The sequence below is a fragment of the Aethalodelphis obliquidens genome, unplaced genomic scaffold (assembly GCF_003676395.1).
Source record: "Aethalodelphis obliquidens isolate GAN/ISIS:26980383/991018 unplaced genomic scaffold, ASM367639v1 scaffold8, whole genome shotgun sequence".
Lineage (NCBI taxonomy): Eukaryota > Metazoa > Chordata > Mammalia > Artiodactyla > Delphinidae > Aethalodelphis > Aethalodelphis obliquidens.
Window position 1 is genome coordinate 9322405 of NW_020837952.1, and position 24188 is coordinate 9346592.

The 24188-nt window shown below is 36.3% G+C and overlaps 1 protein-coding gene across 8 annotated transcripts in view; it reads left to right on the forward strand.

The window, feature by feature from the left end:
* SLC16A7 (solute carrier family 16 member 7) overlaps positions 1-24188 on the forward strand; it is a 168747-nt gene that overhangs the window by 85116 nt on the left and 59443 nt on the right. For all 8 annotated transcript variants that reach the window (XM_027106867.1, XM_027106869.1, XM_027106868.1 and 5 more), the window contains 2 exons: positions 11337-11468; positions 18821-19064. In XM_027106867.1, coding sequence (XP_026962668.1) covers positions 18848-19064 — 217 coding nt within the window. In that variant the 5' untranslated portion in view covers positions 11337-11468; positions 18821-18847. The remainder of the gene's footprint in view (positions 1-11336; positions 11469-18820; positions 19065-24188) is intronic.

The window sequence follows — 24188 nt, forward strand, 5'->3', positions numbered from 1 at the left end:
AATATCATAACAGTAACATCCAATTCTAAATACGAGGGCTTGAAATAGCGAATTCTGTGGAGCTTCACAGGGAGGTTTCCTTAGAGAGAATCGTCATGGCGAGTCTTTACGATGTCATAAAACGTGACGAAAGTGATCACTTTCAGCTCTGCCTGTTTCAGCTAGGTTTTATCGATCCTTCATAAGAAATGACTGCAGTTAACATTCCCACGATGTCACTGTCATAAAATTTATATATGTTTGACAAGAGGAATACCTTTCGGCATGTTTGTAAATAGTCAACTCATACGTTATTAATGATACCTTTAGTGACTATTTAATTTCTATTGAATGTGATACTTTTATCGACCAATACATGATTGACATGATTCCCATTTGGTAGTTGTACAATATAATTTTTTTATTTAAGTGTATAAAATCTGGCAAATATGGGAACTAAAAACATATAGTGTATGAATTGAAATATTACATCATTCTTTAAAACATTTAAAATATATAATAGGTGAGGTGCTGTTTTCATTCTATCTTTGAAAAATATCTTCATGTGATTTATTGGCAACACTGAACCAAAATGTCCCACTTTTATGGGAACATATTCTATTAAAGAACATGGAAGTATGCTTCAATATTTTATCTTAATAAATAAATGAAAAACTATTCAAATATATACCAGTTCCTTTGAGGATCTTGTACAATAACTTTTATGGGAACTAAATTGTGATTTGGGAATTGAATAAAATTCCAAGCACACTTAAGGAACTAATACTTGGCCTCTAGAAGCCTCTGTATTTCATTAAACACGTGACCCTGTCTGTGTATGTAATGGAATTCCTTCAGATGACTCTTTCAAAAGAACTTTTCTCATTCAGCCCATAGTTTGTAGAATCTTGTAAAACTTGCTCAATTAATGTCTATCTGTTCATTACTTGTTTTTGAACAGCAGATTTTTCCCAGAGAAGAGAAGAAATTTGTATTTCACATGTTAAGAAAGTCTATTAAATAGAACTATGTGTTTTAGTATCATAGAATCAAAAATGAGCTGAAAGGGACCTCAGATAACACTTAATCCTGCTCTGGCTTTTCACAAATAAGGAAACTAAGAGCCAACGTGAATGTCACTTGCTTATAGGGTTACAACACTTTTGTGACATTTATTGTATGTATTTACATTTTCCATGGTGTTATATCCTGTACGTGACATAAAGCAAGTTACAAGATATTGGAGTTATTTCAATCACTTGGTCATCTGACATTTCCAACAGTCACTCTTCCTTTCCGTCCAAGGTGATAGTACATTTTATAGTATAATGTTTGGAAGAGTATTTTTTAATTCGTTGGTTTCAGTTAGTGCAAATAGTAACACTCTCACTTCTTTGCGAGGCTCTAAATATACTGAATTACAGAAAATCTGAGTTTGTTAGAACTTCAGGGACTGCACCATTGGTCTCTTTTCTACCCCCGCTCCTGAATATTTTTCAAACTGAAAGAATTTACTGGGATCTGGCTTAGCCTGTAAGAGATTCTAAGCAAAGGTACAAAAGCCACACCGTTGGTTTGGTCTTTTCCTTGCTTAAGTAACCTTTGGATTTAGTTTTTGCCCTGAGGGAGTGTCTTCACTTGAGAAAGTTTTACCAAGCGAAAGATGGGTGGGGGGCTGGGGGATGTGTCTTTCAATCCTGCAAGTCCTATAATACAGGCATTGTGCCTTTTCTCTTCTCATCCCTGCTTGCAAACAGATCAAATCTATCATGACTTCATTGCCTCTCCTAGTACTTATTAAACAGGGCTAATAACCACCAACTAATGCTACCAACATATTTTCTCCTTATCTCTTGTCCCAGAACCCCAACTGCATTGTGTGTATTTTCTGCCTCTTTTAAGATATCATAGGCAAAATTTTACCAAATATTTTACGTTTTTCTAACCTCTTCTAACAGGGTCCTCACCACCAGCTGTCCATCTCTAAAGCCAATGCCACATATTTTAGGATTTCGTTTTAAACACCCAACCTCAAATTTTGTTGGGGCTGACAACAACAGATATTTATTTCTTGTTTTTGCTACTTGAAAGCTATGGATCAGCTATCACTCTGGTTGTCTCTGGTGGGCTTGGCTGACCTCCAAACATACTCTTATTTTTAGCGACCCAGACTAAAGGGACACGTTCTCAGATTGGAAGGTAAAGACTACAGGTGTAAAGTCAAAACATGCAAACATTTTAAGCTCACTCTTGGACATGGACTATACATCATTGGCTTATATTCCATTGACAAAACAAGTCCAAAGTCAGGGGGTATGGAGTATACTTGGCCTGCAGAGAAGCATGACAAGGATGGGTAGGGGGCAAATAATTACTATCAAAAAATAAAATTAAAAATTTAATTCACTTGTAAGTGTATAGTAGAAGAAACAACTGATAACTTGACTAGTTTCCGAAGAGTTTCACAGCCCTTCTCTTTGAAGTTTAAATCCTGACCACTAATACCATTTTCTTGAATCTGCTGAATGGTTACTTTTCTGTGGGCTCCAGCTTTTGTTTCCTCTTCCTATTTTGGCAAAATTACCAAATTAGCAACTAATTGAGTGTCTCCTGAAGTCTTTGGGAAGCACACAGCTGGAATGGATGGAGGGCAGAAAACTCAGGCAAGTGACCACAAGCAAAGCAAGTATTCAAACAGGCAAAACACAGGAGGGTGGAGAGGGGGTGGTGATATGAACACTTCAAGCAGTTCATGACTGAAAATTAACATGAAGACAATAGAAAGTGTACAGCTCTTAACTCTGTAAGGGCCTAGTTCAAAACAAATGCTACAGGTGGACTTAAAAGATAGTTGACGTGGTTGAATTTCATTTTCATTGTCTGAAAAATGGAGGTAATAGCTACTAAACAGAATTACAAGGAAATTTATGTTAAAGTATCAACTGACTTACTCAGTGATGCTTACTTGTAACAAAATAGGTAACAGTAAATGTTATTTATATAGGTAATTGGTAATCAGCTAATGTAATTTATGTCTAAATTTAAGTGTGGGGACCATCTCTGGGTATATTCTTTACAACTTATGCAAGAGCCTCATAATCTCATTTAGGCATAACTAAAAACAAAATGACATAAAACAAACAAAAAGGGAACTTAAAAAATGGAGGTGAGGTCTTTAAATAAAATACAGCTTCCAATTTCACTATATAACCTTACATTTTTTAAATGGTTGTAGACTAGTTAAAATTAAAATATTTTTCAAAGTAGTTATAAAACCCCAAACTAGGGCAAATCATTAAACGTATAATATTAACTTAAAGTATTTTATATATCAGGATATTACAGGGGACTTCCCTGGTGGCGCAGTGGTTAAGAATCCACCTGCCAATGCAGGGGACACGGGTTCAATTCCTGGTTTGGGAAGATCCCACATGCTGCAGAACAACTAAGCCCACACACCACAACTACTGAGCCTGCGCTCTAGAGCCTGCGAGCCACAACTACTAAGCCCATGTGCCACAACTACTGAAGTCCGCGCGCCTAGAGCCCATGTTCCGCAACAAACAAGAGAAGCCACCGCAATAAGAAGCCTGTGCACCATAACGAAGAGTAGCCCCCACTCGCCACAAGTAGAGAAAGCCCGCGCGCAGCAACAAAGACCCAACACAGCCAAAAATAAATAAATGAATAAAGTATGCACTATGATAAATCAAAAAAAATATAATAGTATTATCCTAAATTTGAATAGAGAAATATAATTTTTCTACAATCCTCACCCTCTTACTGTGTCCTATTTTTTTCTTTTTATGTATCATTTTTGTCACATATTTTGAATTTTGCAGACATATGAGCTTTTCATTAAATATTATATAATAAATATTTCCCATGTTATAATTTTCATAACTATCACTTAATGTATGTATAATGGTTTATCAAGTAGATGACTGTAATATATTCACTGACTTTCCAAATTTGGGTCTTTAGGTTGTCTTTAGTTTTCCCATACCATAAACATGATTATTCAAGAGACATAAGGGGCAGCGGTCATAGAATCATGAGGTTACAGGGGCAGCGGTCATAGAATTATGAGGTTACAGCTGACAAAGTGCTATGTCATAGATGGAACTGAATATGTTCAGGATTCTGAAAAGAGCAGTGGTTCCCAGGTAGCTTCAGCCGTTCGGTAGGCAGAGGAGTCAATAGACCACGATGGCTCAAGAACTGCAGTTTATTACATTTACTGCAGCCAACACTTGTAGGTGTGTTGGAGGAAGAGCTAGACCAGCAGCTTTTACACATTAGTGGGCATCAGGATCACCTGGAGGACTTACTAAACTACAGTTTGCTGGGTCTCACTTCCAGAGCTTCGTGCAGTAAATCTGAGGTGGTACCCCAGAATCTACGTTTCTAAAAAGGTACCAGCTTACGATTATTCCGCTCAACTGGAGCCGCACTATGAGAGCTACTCCATAAGATCTGTAAGCAGGGGCCAATTCCTTTTTACCTTAGTTGATTAAAATTTAGCTAGCAGAAAAAAAAGCAGTAGAAAAAAGTTATGAAAATCCTATGTAAAATACAAATAGAACTACCTGCTACAACTCACAACCAGGTTAACAACTAAGGGGATATATTTATATTTCATAATAAAGGTTTGTGTTTCAGCATTTTTGTAAAGTTTTGGAAAGAAAAATGAGATATACTTATTATGTAATTAAACATTTCAAAAATATATAACTACTTTCCAAAGTCACCTATTAATAGCTTTTTAGTATTGCTCTAGATAATTTGTATGCAAATAGAAATATGTAGACCTAAGTCTTCATGTGTAAGTCTTTATGTGTGTATTTAGAATAAATGGAATCATAATTTTTTATAGCTTGCTGTTATTGCATTTGTTATACTTTTAACGATATTATGTATCAGTGCCTATAGATCTACTTCATTCTTTTTACAGTTGTGTAGTACTTTATTATGGATGTGCAGCAATTTACCCATTTTCCTAGTGACTTTCAGTTTGCCACAGTTATAAATGATGCTCCCCTGCACATCCTGTACATGTTTCTTTGCAAAGTTGTGCGAAAGTGCTTATAAGAGAGACCTCTTTGGAATTGCTGGGTTCATGACTTTCATAAACGATGCCATCACTACTGCTGTATTAGCTTCCTAGGGCAGCTGTAACAAATTACTACAAACTTGGTGGCTTAAAAGAGTAGATATTTTTTTTCTCACACTTCACAAGGTGTCAGCAGGACCACACTCCTTAAAGAGGCTCTAGGGGAGAATTTGCTCCATGCCTTTTCTAGCTGCTGGCACCAATCAACATTCCGTGGCTTGTGGCTGCATCACTTTCTGCTCTGCCTCATTTTCATATCACTGCCTACTTTCCATGCCTTTCCTTCTGTGTCTGTCTCTAAACTCCCTTTGCCTCTCTCATAAGAATACATGGCATTTAGGGACCACCTGGATAATCCAGGATAAACTCCTCTCTTAAGATCCTTACTTTAATCACATCTTTTGCCCTCTGGGCTGCTATAACAAAACACCATAGACTGGCTTTCTGGAGGCTTGAAAGTCCAAGATTAAGGTGCTAGCAAATTCGGTGTCTGGTGAGAACCGGTTTCCTGGTTCATAGGTGGCCATCTTCTCATGTCCTCACATGGCAGAAGGGAGATTTCTTGGGCCTCTTTCATAAGGGCAATAATCCCATTCATGAGGGCTTCACCCTCATGACCTAATTGCCTTCCAAAGGCCCCACCTCCAAATATTATCACACTGGGGATTATGTATCAATTTATGAATTTGGCGGGGGCAGGGGGAGGGGACACAAACATTTTCAGTCTGTAGCATTCCATATCTGGTCTTCTAAAATTCATGTCCTTTGCACACACAAAATATATTCATTCCATCCCAATAGTCCCAAAGATCTTAACTCATTCCAGATTCAACTCAAACTCTGAAGTCCAAAGTCTCATTTGTATCATCTAAATCAGATATGGGTGAGACTTAATGTATGGTTCATTCTGAGGCAAATTGCTCTCCATCTGTGAACCTGTGAAATCTTCCAAATATAATGGTGAGACAGGCTTAGGAGAGACATTCCCATTCCAAAAGGGAGAAATGGGAAGGTAGAAAGGGGTAACAGGTCCCAAGTAAGTTAAAATTCCAACATTAAACCTTAAGGACCAAGAATGATCTTTGACTGGATGCTCTACCTTATGGACCCACTGGGGCTGCAGTCTCACCCACACAGCACTCACGGGTCTGAGTTCCCTGGCTATGACTTTCCTGGGTTTAAAATCGCATTCCAGTGATCTTAAGAACAGCTCCATCCCCAGGGTACACTGGGCATCACCCTAATTGGGGCTTTCTGTAGTAGCCCCACCCCTGCAGTTCTCTGCCTGGGCTCTGCCCCTGTAGGATGGGCTCTTGCACCCATAGCTCTCCCTGAGTGAGAGCTCTGCCAGGCATCTTTTGGAATCTAGGTGGATGCAGCTATGCCCCCACGGCTCTTGCACTCTGTGCACTGGCAGAGATGATAGGAGAGTGTGGACACTGCCAACGTTCGCCACCTGTGTCCTCCGTAGGGGTGGCCACCATGACACCAAACCGCAGCCCATTGGATCTGCACCTGAGGCAGCCAAGGAGCACAGAGCTGGAGTGCAGAGAGCAGAGCCCATGTTGTGAGGCAGCCACCTGGCAGCACACCCTAATGTCCCATAGGTTCAGGCAGCCCCTCCTTTGAATTCACTGTGCCCTTGGGGCCCTTTTACTCTGGGCCTGTGATGGGAGGGGCAGCCCTGATGATTTCTGAATTATCTTTGGGGTTATTCTTCCATTGTTTTCCGCAATAGCTCCTGCTTCTGCTGAGATGGCCGACTAATAATATGAAATGGTGTTTTGTCCATACACTGAGTTTCTTCCAATCATATATGCTCATTCTGTTCAATATGGATGGGCTGAGAGTTGTTCAAATCTTTAAGCTCTGATTAACAATTCTGTCCTTTTGTCATTTCTCTCTTCTCTCATTTTACTGTAAGGCGTCAGGAGGAACCAAGGACACTCCTTCAACACTTTGCTTAGAAACAGCTTCAGCTAAATATCCAATTTCATTACTCACAGTTCAACACTAGAACTCGAAGATGAACACAATTCAGCCAAGATTTTGCCACTGTATAATGAAGATCTCCTTTCTCCCATTATCCGTAACATATTCCTCATTTACGTCTGAGGCCTCATCAGAATGACCTTTACCCTCTATAGTTCTACCAACATTCTGTTCAGGATTACTTAGGAAAGCTGAGGTTTTCTCTATAGCTCTCCTCTTTTCTTTCTTTGCTCTCACCAGAATTGCCCTTAATGATCGGTCCACTTATGGCCGTAGCCTTTTTCTAGCATGCACCTCAAAACTTCTCCAGCTTCTACCCGTTACCCAGTTCCAAAGCCATTTCCACATTCTTAGGTATTTGCTGTAACAGCACCCCATTCCCAGTACCAAATTTTATCTTAGTCTGTTAGGGCCGCTATAACAGAATACTATAGACTAGGTGACTTATAAATAACAGAAATGTAGTTCTCACAGTTATGGGGGCTGGGAAGTCCAAGATCAAGGTGCCAGCAGATTCAGTGTCTGCTTGGGTCCTCTTCCTTATTCTTAGACATCCGTCTTTCAATGTATCCTCAGTTGGTGGAAGGGGCAAGGGAGCTCTCTGGGGTCTCACTTACAAAGGCAGTAATCCCATTCATGAGGGCTTCACTCTGATGACCTAATTGCCTCCCAAAGGCCCCACCTCCAAGTATCATTAGGTATGAATGTATGAATTTTGTGGGGGGTGGGGTGGAATATAAGCATTCAGTCTATAGGATCACATAAGGTATATTACAGGTCCTGGAAATTAGGACATGGACATATCTTTTTGAGGGCCACTATTCAGCTCACTACAACTGCTTTTACACAATTCTAAAAGTATAGTATTATAAATCAGAGGAATTGTCTGATATGGGATATTCATCCAATTCTTCATAAATAATTAGGTGCTGGTTCATATTATTTTTTCTAATTCTCCCATTACAAAAACATCTTCAGTTAGTTTGACCCTTGTTATCAATTAGCATTCTCAGAGTCCTTTAACTACAGCACGAGTTTACACCTAAAAATAGGTTTTGTGTTACTAACATTTTGGGGGCTATGCACTATTGATATCTCTGCTGTCTAGCTGTCAAAGTAAATCAGTCGGTAGGATGTAAAAGGTGGCCCACTTTGAAGAATAAAATAACCTCCCAGGATTAGATTCCAATTTGAATTCAATTACATGTTAGGAAAGAAAAGATTTGGTTCAGTTTAATTCCCATTATAAAACTGAGTGAGCTGTCACCTAAACTTAAACATTGTACATTAATTTGATGTTACTGTATCCTTTGTATAAGAAAGAGGGAATGGAGAGCAAAAAGACCAGTTCATTATTCTCTAAGGAACGTACTAATTCCTATAGGTGAAAACATAGTTCACTTTATAGGTAGGATGTGAAACACAGCTCATGCTTTATCTATAGGCTACCTAAAAGAACTTGTAGTGAAGGCGGTAGTCTCCAAACATCTGTTGATTTAATTTGGGACTTAGTTTGCTAAGTACATTATTTCTGGGCTATTTTGAAGCATAAACTTCTGGATTGCGTAGACTGTTGATAAGGGTTCATAAAATTGATATAGCCTGGTTAGATTTAGGAAGTTGAAGAATTATTATTCACCAAGTATATAAAGGCACATTCTGATATTCTGTACAACTGAATGAGAAAAGGGCCTTGAATATAGCACTAGGATCTAAGCATTGACCATCACATCAATAGTTCCTTTACTCCTTTGTCCTACACCTTCTTCTCCATAGATTAATCAACCCATATTGATTTCTAGAAGGGAAGGCACAATTCTTGGGCTTCAGCACATCCTACCACATAAAGTTTTTGAAAAACACTTGAAGCAGACAGATGTTTTCGGTAGTCATCAAGCCACCTTTTTGTTAATGACAATGATATAGTCTATATACTCAAAAACATTATAGAAAGGACATGTAAATAAGCTGGAATAATGATGCATTTTCTAAAGACTTTGAAGGATAGTTGGCGTTTAGTATTCCAAAGAACAGGTATTTGAATTCTGATGGACAAGACAGACAAGCATACGTGCAAGAATAGAAATTTGGAAATTCACCATAAAAATAAAACAGAAGGAGTATATTTATAAGCAGGAAGAGCAGCCTCCAAGTTGGTGTGTTAAGGTGGAATCAGTAACAATGGGCCTAACAGAAAGATACTAGTCATGGTATCAGTGTGATCACTTATTGAATATTACACTTTGGAAAAATCTCTTCGTACCTCCGATTCCTTATGCTCTTATCTATAAATGTGATTAAAAATACCACTTCCTCTTAGTTCGTGGGATTATGATAACTAATGGAATCTTTTTGAAAAACTGAAAGCTCTAAAGCATTTTTTAAGTTCCCTGTTATAAGTAAAACCCATCATAAAACACGTGGCATGTATGTGAATTGCTAACAAACCAAATTATTGATAGCTGATACCACAGCCCAGCTTCTAGCTAGAGTAATTAACACTGCTTTTGTAGGGGAGAATAAGCTTTAAGCTTTATGCCTACTTGGATTCAGTCTCCAAAATTGTTTCTTTCCTGAATTAAAGGAAAGCTTTCCTATATTAAGGATTGTTGTTTCTTCTCTTGGTTTTTTCATCAGACACACAAATTTTAAAACACTGACTTTCATTTTTAAAACTAAGGACCAATCTATGCACTGTACGAGTTTATTTGCCTAAATGTGTATAAAAATATGATAGTTTAATAGGTATTGAGAAAGAGATGTAAAATAGATTAATATAGTTATAACTATCACAGAGGATTCCTGGATTGTTGGCCAATCTGTTGAAAAAACCTCTGGATACGGGTTGGTCTTTCTGGAGGAAACTAGACCAGTCAGGTTAATAAAGCTCTGTGACGATTGTGTAGAAATGTTGGTGAGCATTTAAAATGTGGCCTTGTCATGTTCGCTTGTTCTGGCCCCTATGCTGACCTCCGTGAACCATGATGATAATTAAGCATAGATGGAGGGTCGGAGCCCAGTTGTCAGGAATGCCTGAGGCTTTCCTCTGAGGCTTTGCCCTAAACTCCAGGCAACTCTCTCTGCCAGAGGGAACTGACAGAAAATGTATTTCCTCCAAATATAAGAAGGGTTTTCTGCATTTGGATGGGCCGGTCACTTGTGGTAGGGTGGAGCTACCACCCTTAAATTCCTCGGCTTAAAAAACTCACAAAGGCTCCCAAGCCTCTTGGTAGGTCCAGAGCAGATGTAAGCCTCTTCTCCCTGCTGTTATCCCAGATGTAGGAGACCTACTGAGTGTGAACTCTCCATTCCTAGCATAAGTTAAAACTTTAATTCCGGCCTTATCTATTTCTCAGATTTTATCCATGACTTTCTAATTCCACTACTAATCTTCATTCTAATCCCCACCCTCAGTTTCTCACTGACTAGGCAACTAGATCACAGGCTTTCCTCATCCTCTCATAAAGACGTCATTTGGCCTGGTGGTTGCATCGACTTCAACACTTTAGGATAAGTGGCCCTGGATGCAAGGCAGGCAACTGGGTATTTAACTGACAGAGTTAACTTTTCCTTAGCTTTGATCTCGGCGAAGGAATGCTTGACCCAAGCAAAATAAACCCTAAGTACTAGCATCTGTATACTCAGTACCAGATTTAAGTTGAAATAAAGGCATTTGATGTATTAGGGAGATTTATTAGCATATTCATCTATCACCCAGATCTGATTAAGACATTTGGTTTCTAAATCATAAGATTTCTAAAATACTTTTTGTTTCATTTTCATGACTCAGTGTGTCTCATTGTAAGGCATGTATATTATTGATAGTGTTTCTAATAACTCTCTTTTAAATTTTATATTTATTTTCATTGTCAATAGATATTTTATTAGTTGAATTTTAGAGCAAATTATTTAAATGAGTATAGGGAATTATTTGAGTGACAGCTAATGAATGCCAGTAAATTTCCTTCTCACAACGGTAGATATGTAATTTACCGTTATTTATTAAAAGAAAACTAATCTTCATTTCATACTTCTAATTTTTTTTTCTCCTGCACACGTTTCATCATTTTGTTCATACCTAATAATTCAATCAATGGATTGACAAATATATATGCACATATATATATATATATTCAATTTTGTTAATTATTAAAACAGGGTCAAAATTTATTGGATGAATTAAAGGTAGTGACCCTAATGAGGCTTCTGGACCTCAATTATATATGTAACGCCTGTTTTTCTATTTCTTTAGATAATCCAGAGTCTGCTCTACCTCTCTTCGTTTGTATTGCCTTCAAATATCACACTTCAAGCAATAGTGATAAGGTTTAACAATATCACACATAATCCAAAGAAATCTGTTCAAGAGAGCATCTGTCAACAGGTAAAATTATACTTTTCACTCTGTTTTTCTTGATTATGCCCACAAATAAAAGGAACAAGACACGACAGACATAAGTTGTATAAAATATTACAGAATTGTGCACAGGAAAATAACGTGAGGCCAATGAGTGTATATGAATTGGGTCTGAACTATTGGTTAACTCAAGAGTTGTTAATAATGAACAGGTGATAATCTTGGAAGTGGCATTTTTCAAGGGTTAATTGATTTTGGTCTACTCTGCAATGATTCAGCTAAGAGATTGTAAGATGTCAATTTAAATGGAAGAAACAAGACAGCTGGAGATAAGGAAGTGAAGAGGTATCTGAGTGGTGACTTGCAACCAGGAGGATGCAATTATAATTAAAATCAAGTAAATATGCTGGAGAAAGAGTATAAAAGATCATATACTGAGATAAACTGGTGAACTATGAAAAAATAATACAGAAAACAAAGTATTGAGGAAAAAATAACTCCATCATATAATGCTTTTTTAAAGGCCACTTCACTTTTCTATGAGCATAGATTTCTGTCTATAAAATGGAAATCCCAACATTAACCTAGATCATTAGTAAATTTCAATATTAATAGTAATAACATGATTTGAATATTAGTAAACGTCAATATTTATATTGATATAATGATTTTAAAATAATGGATTTAAGATTATTTAGAAATGTTATTTATGATTTGCGAAATGGCTGAAAAATAAATCATCCAGTTGTATTTCTAAGTGTTTACTCCAGAATATAGAGGTGATAAAAGGTACAATAGTTTAAAATCATAAATTAATAATGAAAGATGTTTTAGATTCCTTTATGCAAGCAGGAAAATCACAGAATGAGGACTTTAAACCTCATGATAGTTTTTATACTCTGATAATACAACAAAAAGTAGTTTACCCCTTACAAGTGCCATTTGGTATTTCTTTAGTATTATTCTAGATTTATTTGATTTCCACGCAATAAGAAATTTGTCTACTTTAAAAATATAGTAACAAAATTCAATAATATATAAATTCAGATTATTTAGACAACTTTCAAAGACCGAGTGCTATTTTCAGCTGGTTTAGCCAATACTTACAATCTGTCTCTTTCCTCCTCTGTCTTCCTTAAGTATTATACTTTTTAAAAGATGCTATTTCTGGGCTTCCCTGGTGGCGCAGTGGTTGAGAGTCTGCCTGCCGATGCAGGGGACACGGGTTTGTGCCCCGTTCTGGGAAGATCCCACATGCCGTGGAGCGGCTGGGCCTGTGAGCCATGGCCGCTGAGCCTGCGCATCCGGAGCCTGTGCTCCGCAACGGAAGAGGCCACAACAGTGAGAGGCCCGCGTACCGCAAGAAAATAAAAAATAAAAATAAATAAAAAAAAAAGATGCTATTTCCAGTGCTCATATGCTGTAAATCCATCATGTTGGATTAACTGATGACCAAAGAGAAATCAAATTACATAGATAGATGATAGATAGATAGATAGACAAACTTTTATTGTTTCCAATAAGGCAAAAATGATTACAAAAGTAGACCATAAACATTCTGAAGACATTCAAATCTTTTCAAAATCATTCTTTGACAAGGTACGGTGTTTTGGATCGATCTGAACAGTTGGCATCTGTAGAATATTAATGAGCTTACAGAAGGTCCCTGCTGTGATGTGTCCATTTTTGAATAGGATGTACACTGTGTGCATTATTTGTCTGTGGTGAAAGCTTCTCATTTGTCCTTAATGCTATAGTTTTCCTGGGTAGGTTTCTAACATACAAATGTATCCATGGAGAGAATTTTTCAAGTTATTTTCTTACAGTCTTGAAAATCGTCTTTGACTCTTTTGACCCATAAGAATATGTTAGACATGCAGAGAAGACATAATAAAAAATACCTAGTTTTTTTTTTTCTTGTTTCCTCTTCTAAATACATTAACCAAGAGTATTATTTCTAATTCTATTTATGTAATTTTAAGAGTCAGCAGTGATTAGTGAAATCCAGTCCCTGACATTATTGTTTTACTTGGGTCTAGTTTCCAATATTTCCTGAGGTTTAGTCTTATTTGAAAGATAGGTACAGCATCTTATAGGGCTTTTGTGGAAATTTAACTGAGCAAATAAATATTTAATAAGCACTTAGCAAGAGTACTCAATATTTGAGTCAGAGATCCCTTTATTCATTTTTGTATACCTATAGATTAGGTTATAGGTTAATTCGATTATAATACATTTAAATCAGTAAGGTAAGAGACAAGCAATTTGAACTTTTGAAACTATTCCATCTAATTAATGTCACTATATCTAGAGCCATACTGTCTGTGTGTGTGTAGTCAGAGAGAAGTAACTTGTTATCATGCTTTTATTGTATCTTCTTGGAAAAATAAAATGGATTTGCCTTGCCTCTACCATTTAAAACTTTTTAAATTAAAAACATTTCTATTCACAGTCCCTAATAAAAAGGTAGATGCCTTTGTCACTTCTACCCCAACTTCTGAAACAATAATTTGAGGTGGCTTTCCAAACAGCACTTCTAAATGTATGGGTAAAAAAACAGATGTAAATGGATATAAAAAGAAAAAACGGGAGGGAGAAGATACTTTCTCTGTAAATCATGGTGGCAATTGAAGACTTTATTTGATAGTATTTTATTCTGGTTTATACTTTTGCATTTTCCATATTTTGTAAAAATTGGAGTGCGCCACTTATCTAATCAAAACAAGAAAAAGAACTTAAAGACAAATAATAAAAAATAATAATGAAAAAGCAGTATATACAATTAGATCTGTATGATCTATATGATTACAATATTATTTAAATTCATCAGAAATATAGGAATATAGAAAAATAATGAAAAGAGATATGCAAAATTGCTAATAATATTGTGTAAGGTTAGTGTGATTATGTACAATTTCTTTCTTTTCTTGGTTTTCTAATGGTATTCTATTACAGGGATCAGCAAACAATAAACCTTGGTCTAATTTGTAAATAAAAGTTTATTAGAACATCCACACCCATTTTTTTATAGTATTGTCTGTGGCTGCTTTTGCACTAAAACTATTAAGATGAGTAGTTATGAGAGAGACCATACAGCCTGCAGAGCCTAAAATATTTATTATCTCACCCATTACAGGAAATGTTTGCTGATTCTTGCTTTATAACTATATCAATGTTATAAAGTGAATAAAATAAAATGTAATTGTTGATCTAATTCAAAAATAGAATAGAACCTTTACCACAATTATCCAAAAGGAGAAATAAAAGAAGGCAATAGAAAAAGCCAATAGATATGCCAAAAACCTACGCGAGAATTATTCCATTCCTTGGTTCAGCATTAAACTGGAAGGAAAATCCAGAACTATAAGTATCAGTTAAGGAGATCGGGACAAACAAATCGTGATTAAGTACTCGAAATCCTAGTCAGAGCAATTAGGCAAGAAAAAGAAATCAACATCCAAATTTAAATGGAAGAAGTAAAATTGTCTGTTTGCAGATGACTTGACCTTATATTACAGAAAACCCTAAAGACTCCACCAAAAAACTGTTAGAACTAATCGACAAATTCAGTAAAGTTGCAGGATACAAAACCAATATATAAAAATCAATTGTGTTTCTAAGCACTAACAATGAATTATTGGAGAGAGAAATTAAGATAACAATTTCATTTACAATAGCATCAGAAAGAATAAAATACTTAAGAATACATTTAACCAAATAGGTGAAAGATCTATACACTGAAAATTATAACACTGATGAAAGAAATTGAAGACAGAAATAAATGGAAGGATATTCCGTGCTCATTAATTGGAGGAATTAATATTGTTAAAATGTTCATACTACCCAAAGCAATCTACAGATTCAATGCAATCCTTATCAAAATTCCAATGACATTTTTTGCAGAAATAGAACAATCAATCCTAAAGTTCATATGGAGCCACAGAAGGCCCCGAATAGCCAACCAATCTTGAGAAAGAACAGCTGGAGGTATCACACTCCTTGATTTCTAACTCTAATACCAAACTAATAAAAACAGACACATAGATCAGTGAAACAGGATAGAAAGCCAAGAAATAAATCCATGTATTTTGTCAATTAATTTTTGACAAAGGTGCCAAGAATATACAATGGGGAAAAGACAGTGTCTTAAATAAATGGTGCTGGAAAAATTGGATATCCACATGCAAAAGAATGAAACTGAACCCCCATCTTACACTATACACAATAATCAACTCAAAATGGATTAAAGACTTGAACACGACCTGAAACCATAAAATTCCTAGAAGAAAATATAGGGGGTAAGCTCCTTGACATTGGCCTTGGTGATGATTTTTTTGGATTTAACATCAAAAAGCAAAGGCAACAAATGCAAAAATAAACAAGTGAGACTACTAAATGAAAGCTAAACTAAAAGCTTTCTGCACGGCAAATTGTCCACAAAATGAAAAGGCAGCCTATGAAATGGAAAAAAATACATGTAAACCACATATCCAATAAGAGGTTAATATCTAAAATATACAAGGAACTCATACAACTCAATAGCAAAAAACACAAATAACCCAATTTTAAAATGGGCAAAGGACCTGAATAGATATTTTTCTAAACGAGATATATAAAAGGCCAACAGGTACATAAAAAGGTGCTTAACGTCACTAATCATTAGGGAAATGAAAGTCAAAACCAAAATGAGATATTACCTCATACCTGTTAGAATGGCTATTATCAAAAAGACAAGCAATAGCAAATACTGGCAAGAATGTAGAGAAAACAGAAGCTTTTATGCTGTTGGTGGGAGTGTAAACTGTTTCAGCCTCTATGGAAAAAAGTTTGGAGGTTCTTCAAAAAATTAAAAATAGAACTACCATATGATTGAGCAGTTCTATTTCTGGGTACATATACAAAGGAAAGGGAATCATTATCTCGAAGAGATATCTGTATTCCCATGTTCACTGAAGCATTACTCATGGTAGCCAAGATATGGAAACAAACTAAGTGTCCATTGACAGATGAATGGATAAAGAAATGTATACACACACACACACAGTGAAATATTATTCAGCTTTAAAAAATGATGAAATCCTGCCATTTGGGACAACATGGATGAAACTGGAGAGCATTATGCTAAGTGAAATAAGCTAGACAGAGAAAGACAAATTCTACATAATAACACTGTAGAGATGGAGAGAGGATGGTAAAAGTGTACAAACTTTCAGTTATAAGATGAATAAGTTCTCAGGATCTAATGTGTAATATGGTATCTATAGTTGATAATATTGTACTGTATAATTGAGATTCGCTAAGAAAGTAGAGTATGAATTATTCATACCAAAAAAAGTAAATATATGGGGTGATAGATGTATTGATTAATTTGATTGTGGGAATCCTTTCATAATGTATATGTATATCAAATCATGTTACACATTAAATATATTATACTTTTATTTGTCAATTATACCTCAGTAGAGCTGAAAAAAACTCAAGAAAAAAAATGTGATTAAAGCTGAATGTCTCAGAACTTCCTTGCAGATATGTCTGACTCACATAATGTAAAATAAGCATATTAATCTTCAGCCCTGTTATCTGTTAATTGCAGATTATATCGATTTCCCTCCATCTATGAAATACTGTAAAATATTATGTTAAAAAGGCTTAAGTATATTTGCCAAAATTAACATTCAGAAAAAGAGTGAAGGTAATAGTTGTCTGCATTGTTACTTCCATTCTAATACTCATCATCATAGTATTTATTCTAGGGAAACGGTGCTCTACCTATTTTAAGTTTCATTTTTATCATTTTGCCTATATGAGTTTCTGAAGGCAAAGTCCTTGGATAGAACTATGGACAAATTAGAAAACTTTAAAGAATGGTTTCACTCAAAATATGGAAGGTGCGTATAGAAGATCACCAAAAATATCTTAGATACAGTTTGACATCAAACAAAAATTAAACCTCTCTGTCTATTCATAGATACCTGTTTAGTTTTTTGGTAGGTTTCCTGAATTATTGGCAAATTTAGCTTTTATTTGCTTATTTTCTATATTGTCTTACCAAACAGACAAGCGTTTCCTTTTTCCTCTACATTCCAATTGAAAAATATTCACAAATGGAATGAGAGTAGTAAAAGGAAGATGCTGAGAAATATTGGCGATTACAGCTAAAGACCAAGCAAGCAGCATCGCTCTACAAAGGAACATTGATGTTAGGGAACCAAGATTTTTTTAATTTAATTTCAGTTTTATTAAGCTATTTGTGATCATTTCTTCCACAAGAGAGTGGGTGCTCTGTACCATAAAGCTAGCAGTTAAGTGTTCCTAGGCATATCCAAAAAGAAAGTCCTTTTCTTTGAATAAAAATAACATACCATCCATTTGATTGGGAGCGTATCATTGCTATGAAGAATTCGTAAAATGTATCATTCATAAAATGATAGGTATCACCAGTTTTGGAAGTGCATTAAAATTAATTCATTAGAATCACACAATTTCTAATCCTATAATTTTAGAAAATAGATCTATGCTAAAATGTCTTTAAGTATTGTCAATTATTAAAAGTGGAGGACTTCCCTCGTGGCTCAGTGGTTAAGAATCCTCCTGCCAATACAGGGGACACGGGTTTGAGCCCTGGTCCGGGAAGATCCCACATGCTGCGGAGCAACTAAGCCCGTGCGCCACAACTACTGAGCCTGAGCTCTAGAGCCCACGAGCGACAACTACTGAGCCCACGTGCCACAACTACTGAAGTCCGCGCCCCTAGAGCCCACGCTCCACAACAGGAGAAGCCACCGCAATGAGAAGCCTGCGCACCGCAACGAAGAGTAGCCCCCACCCACCACAACTAGAGAAAGCCCGCGCGCAGCAACAAAGACCCTACGCAGCCAAAAATAAATACATAAATAATTTTTTTTAAAGTGGAAAAATTCTAAAATATGCTTACTATTTAATTCTGTGAAATTCATCAGATGTAATGTAAGGTCCTCTTAACCTTTGTATAGAAAATCTTAAATGTTTCGGATTAAGAAATTATTCTAAGTGATGACAGCTTCATTTATCTTAGAAATCAGACTGAGATAGCTTTTGTTTTTTGGTTGGTACTTTAGTATAATCTGAATTCTTAACGTCTCTTTGAGTAATTGTTGTTTCCATAAACAAAATGCTTTCAATTTTTAACCCATAAGAAAGTTACATAGCTCACTCCAATTTTTTGGTTAATTTTCTGATAACTTTCTGAGTACCAGAGTATTAAAAATATTTATGAAAAAATTACATAGTTGTAGTTAATAGAATAAAAATATAATAATAATATTATTTTGATAACTACCAAGAGTGATTTATGAAAATGGAAATATGGCTTAAACTGTTATTTCATTTTTTTAATGCAGGTTACTTGAATTCCAAATAGAGTGGAAATGCCACCCCCAGCAGGCTCCCCACCGCCGCATCCACCTCCTGATGGAGGATGGGGCTGGGTAGTGGTTGGAGCAGCTTTTATCTCCATTGGATTTTCATATGCATTTCCCAAAGCTGTCACAGTTTTCTTCAAAGAAATTCAGCTAATATTCAACACTACCTACAGTGAAATAGCATGGATATCATCCACTATGCTAGCTGTTATGTACGCAGGAGGTAAGGTTCTTTGGACTAAATACAATTCTGGTTTAAGAAAGCAATTGCTCCATGCCACAGTATTTTACATGTAGTGCCTTGGTACATTAAAGCCCTGTTTTCATATTATCCTCACTTAAAACCAACCAGAAGTATAATTAGGACTGAAGTTTTAGTGATTTTAGTAATTCAACATCTTAAACTATTCACTTTATTCTGAGTCTTACTAGAGTATTTATTTGAATGAGGATGTCTTTGCACAAACTAAGATTTATTAAATTATGGAATTTTCAAGGGTGGTACCTTTCCATTTAATTTGGAATAGAGTCTATACAATAATGGTAGTATCATTTCCTAATATTGCTACAGTTGCTTTTTTCTGAATGAAACTCAAGTTGCTGACAATCTATAAGCCTAGAAAGTAATTCACTTTAAGTTGCAAAATAGAGTGTTATCATGTACGTTCTGGATCCATTCAAGTTCGTGTGAATAAAATAATTCCTTATCTCTGTAGTACTTACTAAATATGACATTTTTTAATTTAAATGGCTGCCTGATGATTATCTTGTTACATTCCATGTTCAAATGAGGGTATGATGCATAAGGAATAATGAATAAACAAGTACCGTATCACTTCTGTTAAAAATTATTGGAATTATTAGTTCATTGCTATGTCACCTATCTGCTTGAAATCAATCCTTACAGCAGACCAGACTGTCTACAGTTTTCTTTTAGTCACTACTTAAAATATTTAGATTTTAGGGTTTTCATTTTAGATTTTTAGGGTTTTCATTTTCAGCTGGATATTTGACTTTAAGATACAGATATACACTCGGAATATAAGCACTTAAAGAAATTATACAAATCATCTTTCAATGTCTTACTTTACAGGTGAGGATAATATGGTTCGTAGTGATGGGGATATACCGTTAGGAGCAATATCCAACGCATGTTCATATTTACTTTCAGTTAAGGCCTCTCTAAATGCTTGCTATGTGTCATATGACCTGATTCTTTTAACATTCTGTGAAATAAGAATTACTTCTTTCCATTATATAGCCAAGGAGATAGAAAGATAAAGTACTTTTCCCAGGTCAAGCAGCTCATTAGTGGCAGATAGAAATTGAGACCCCACACGTGTAATCACTCTGCTCTTTGGCCTTTCTCTTACCTCCATAAAGTAAGTGGCAGAGCCAGGTCTGTGCAAGGCCTTCCACAAACCTGATTTAGGTACTGCCCCACCAAGGTCATTTGTTTAGTGACATAATAATTATTCTTTAGGGTATTATCTTTTTATTGTACTACCAAGGTAAAAATTTGATCCCCAAATAATCCTGCGTGCGTGTGTGTGTGTGTGTGTGTGTGTTAGTGGGTATTTTCTACTTTCTGTATGTCAGTGATTTTACGTTAATCCACTGTATGTCTCCATTACCTTTTTGGTTAGGTTAAATTGATGCATTTCTGTTCCAGGACCAAAAGGTAACTTTAAAGTGCTATTTGGATATGTCAGTGAAAACCTTTGCTTTTAAAACACTTTCTGAGATTCTCCACTAGACAGTTGCTTTAAAGGTTGTACCTGTGTTATCTCTGATGACTGTAGAAACAGTAGATACTGTACGCTGGTCATATGACGTTCTTCCACTCCCAGGCTGGCTCTAAAAGGAGGCTTAGAATGAATAACAACGTAATTACTTTTCTCAAACCAATAAATCTCAATGCCAAATTATAAGTAAGTAAATACATATTTATCATTAAATAACTGTTTTTATTTTATTTGTGCTCTGATTTTCCCATTTTTAATACATACAATATGAATGTTAAAAAACACAAAAGAGAAGTTTTTTGAAGTTCATCAAGAAAACTTTAGTTTGGTAAAATAGCAATTTAGAAAAAAACTGCCTTAAAATGTTTAGGGTAATAGATGAATAAAATAGGTATAAATTAAAGATCCACGGGGATTTTGTATCTAGTTGTTTTAAGAAAGCAATGCTAGACACATGACAATACTTAGTACGTAGTGATTGAAGTTGATAATATCTAGGTGAGTTCTGAGTAAGTAGCTGGAAAAAGTGCTTAGAGTCCTTACTCATTAGACCTGAGGCATTTTGTACATCATCTCTGCTATGGAGAAGAGTCATCAGAAATTCACCTACCCTTTGGTCTTTCCCTTAAAAGTAGAAAAGTAGGGCTTCCCTGGTGGCGCAGTGGTTGAGAGTCAGCCTGCCGATGCAGGGGACACGGGTTCGTGCCCCGGTCTGGGAAGGTCCCACATACCGCAGAGCGGCTGGGCCCGTGAGCCATGGCCGCTGAGCCTGCACGTCCGGAGCCTGTGTTCCGCAATGGGAGGGGCCACAACAGTTAAAGGCCCGCGTACCGCAAAAAAAAAAAAAAAAAAAGTAGAAAAGTAATTCCAGGTCCATTGCCTGCTGGATAGAACAGTCACTACCTGCCATGTCCACTGTTGCATGGAGAACTCATACACTTACATGGTTTGTTGGAAATAACATCCATGTCTTACCTTGATAATTAGTTTTTAATTTTTCTAACAAGAAATATTGGTACATTTAAAACTGTAATCTCATTATGAAATCAATTCCCCTTATGTGGGTGCAGATAATTTTTTTCAGAAACATAGTAACTATTTAAAACAAAAAGTCTGATAGGCTCAATTAATCTAAGACACAGACCTTGGTCCTGTTACTAGAGTGGCAGTGCTTTTCCAAGTATGGTCCACAGATTTTCTGCTTCTGAATCATCGGGCTGTTATTAAAAATGCATAGTTCTGGGTCTTATCCCAAACCCTTTTTTATCCGAATTTCTGTTGGTAGAGTCCAGAAACTTACATTTCAACAAGTATCTCTGAACTGTTGTAAGAGCAAATCAATATTTGATTTAAAAATATTGTATTTAAATTTTTCTCTAATATTTGAAAAATCTCTACTTATAGAGGCCTTTTAGGCTGATAATTATGAAATAAATTCAAAGATGTAAAGCAAAAAGGCATATAGTTTACTATGAAGTATAATGAGTCTCTCTACCAAGTAACTGAAATATTGTGTTCAACATAGTGCTAATTACATTAGCCTAGAGAACATCTAAGATCTGACACTCATTAGGGCTTAGCACTCAACCTATTAATCACCATGGTGGGGTCACTGGGTAAGGCGGAGTATGTTCAGAGGCTTGGCCTGTGATGTCAGGGCCGGAGTCTCTTGTAATAATTAGTTGGCATTTGGGCCTTGGTAGCAAGGTATTATTTTCCCTTCTTATGTCTGAATTAAAAATGAAACTAATAAAAGGCATGCAGGAAGGATGGAAAAGAATGCAAATTATGTTTACCCTTTATTTCATCCTTAGAATAACGGCATTAAATTACAGTACCCCATCTGGCCATCCGTATGGTCTCCTGGAGCTCTAACGAATTTCAGCAAATAGGTCAAGGAGAGTGGTCACCCCATTAATAAAGCACTAATTAGAGGTAGAAAACATATTACGATTTAAAGTTTCCACATTGTTTAGACAGATATAAGGATTTATTTTGTAAACAGTGATTATGTTGGATTATCTTTTAGTGCAATGTGTGTCTTTGTTACTATACCAAAAGATAATGTGAACATGGTTAGCTACTCAATGACAGAACACAGATTTGGTGCTGCCAGTCTCTGTGAGTACCTCATGTTATTTTTCTGGTAATATCTGTTATGACTTGGAAGAATCAGCCATTCTAAAGTGGAGAGTTGGCTTTATCTCCATGGCAACTTACTCTTCTGTTTTACGTGAGCAGTACCTGCCAATTGTGCTAAAGGAAGGGTGATGGTTTTATGATGGACTACTATACCCAAGGGACCAAGCATCAGACCACTGAGCTTATTTGACTGGAGGCCAACAAGCAAAAGGTTTTAGTCATAGGAGGTTGGTGGCCATAGTATATAATGTGTATTTTTCTATTCTTTTTAAAGTCTAAATAAGCTCACTATATTATTTTGCTCTGTGCTCTAAATATGTTTGCAGAATGAAGGAGACTATGAAAATAAGTCATATGGTGTTGTATCTTAGCAGCAATTAAGATAGAAAAGAAGTTCATTCTAACCTTGCAATTAAGATACCTAGGACTTTCAGCTTAGCTTTACAAAACCCAGCGTACCCAAAGTACCAGGTACACTTGGACAGCCCTGTGCAAGCAGGCTGTGTTCTTCTTATACCTACACCATGGTGGGTTATCTTTTCATCCACTAATGTAGATATTGCTAAGGTTTTCCTAGGAAATATGGTCCAGTGTGGCAGAAACCATTTTGCTCACCAAATTTCCATGTGCTCTTGAATATTTCCCATCTTCCCTTTTATTTATTTATTTATTTTTAAATTTTATTTTTGGCTGCATTGGGTCTTAGTTGCGGCATGCAGGATCTTCACTGTGGCATGCGGGATCTTTCGTTGCGGCGGAAGGGCCCTTCATTACGGCACACAGGCTTCTCTCTAGTTCTGGCCTGCAGGTTTTCTCTCTAGTTGTGGAGCGTGGGCTCTGTAGTTGTGGTGCACAGTTTCCAGAGCGCATGGGCTCTGTAATTTGTGGCACACGGGCTGTCTAGTTGAGGCACGTGGGCTTAGTTGCTCCGTGGCAGGTAGGATCTTAGTTCCCTGACCAGGGATAGAACCTGCATCCCCTGCACTGGAAGGTGGATTCCTTACCACTGGACCACCAGCGAAGTCCCCAAGTGACTAGTTCTGACCAATGAAATGTGAGTGGAAGGATGTTTGTCATCCCTGGACACCTGGACAAGGCAGTTCCAGCTGGCATGGATCTTCCTTTTCCTTTTTCCCCACAGCCTTATTTCATATGATGTGGCTACAAGGGAAAGATCCTTGGTCCACTTTATACTTTGAATGAGTAAGAAAGAACTTTTTATTAAGCTTCTGCAGTTTTCTTATGTGGAATAAAACCTAGATTATACTGATCAGTACAAACATGAAGGCTTCGATTGTTGTGTAACCACAGTATAAATTATGTAAATTTTAGGTAAGGACTAGAACAGACGATGGGATGTCCTTAGTCATTGAGCTTATATTATGTCATGAGAAGGTTTGTACATATGCTACTTTTTCAGATCTCTGTTAGAGAAGAGGAAGCCTTCAGTATCTCAAATA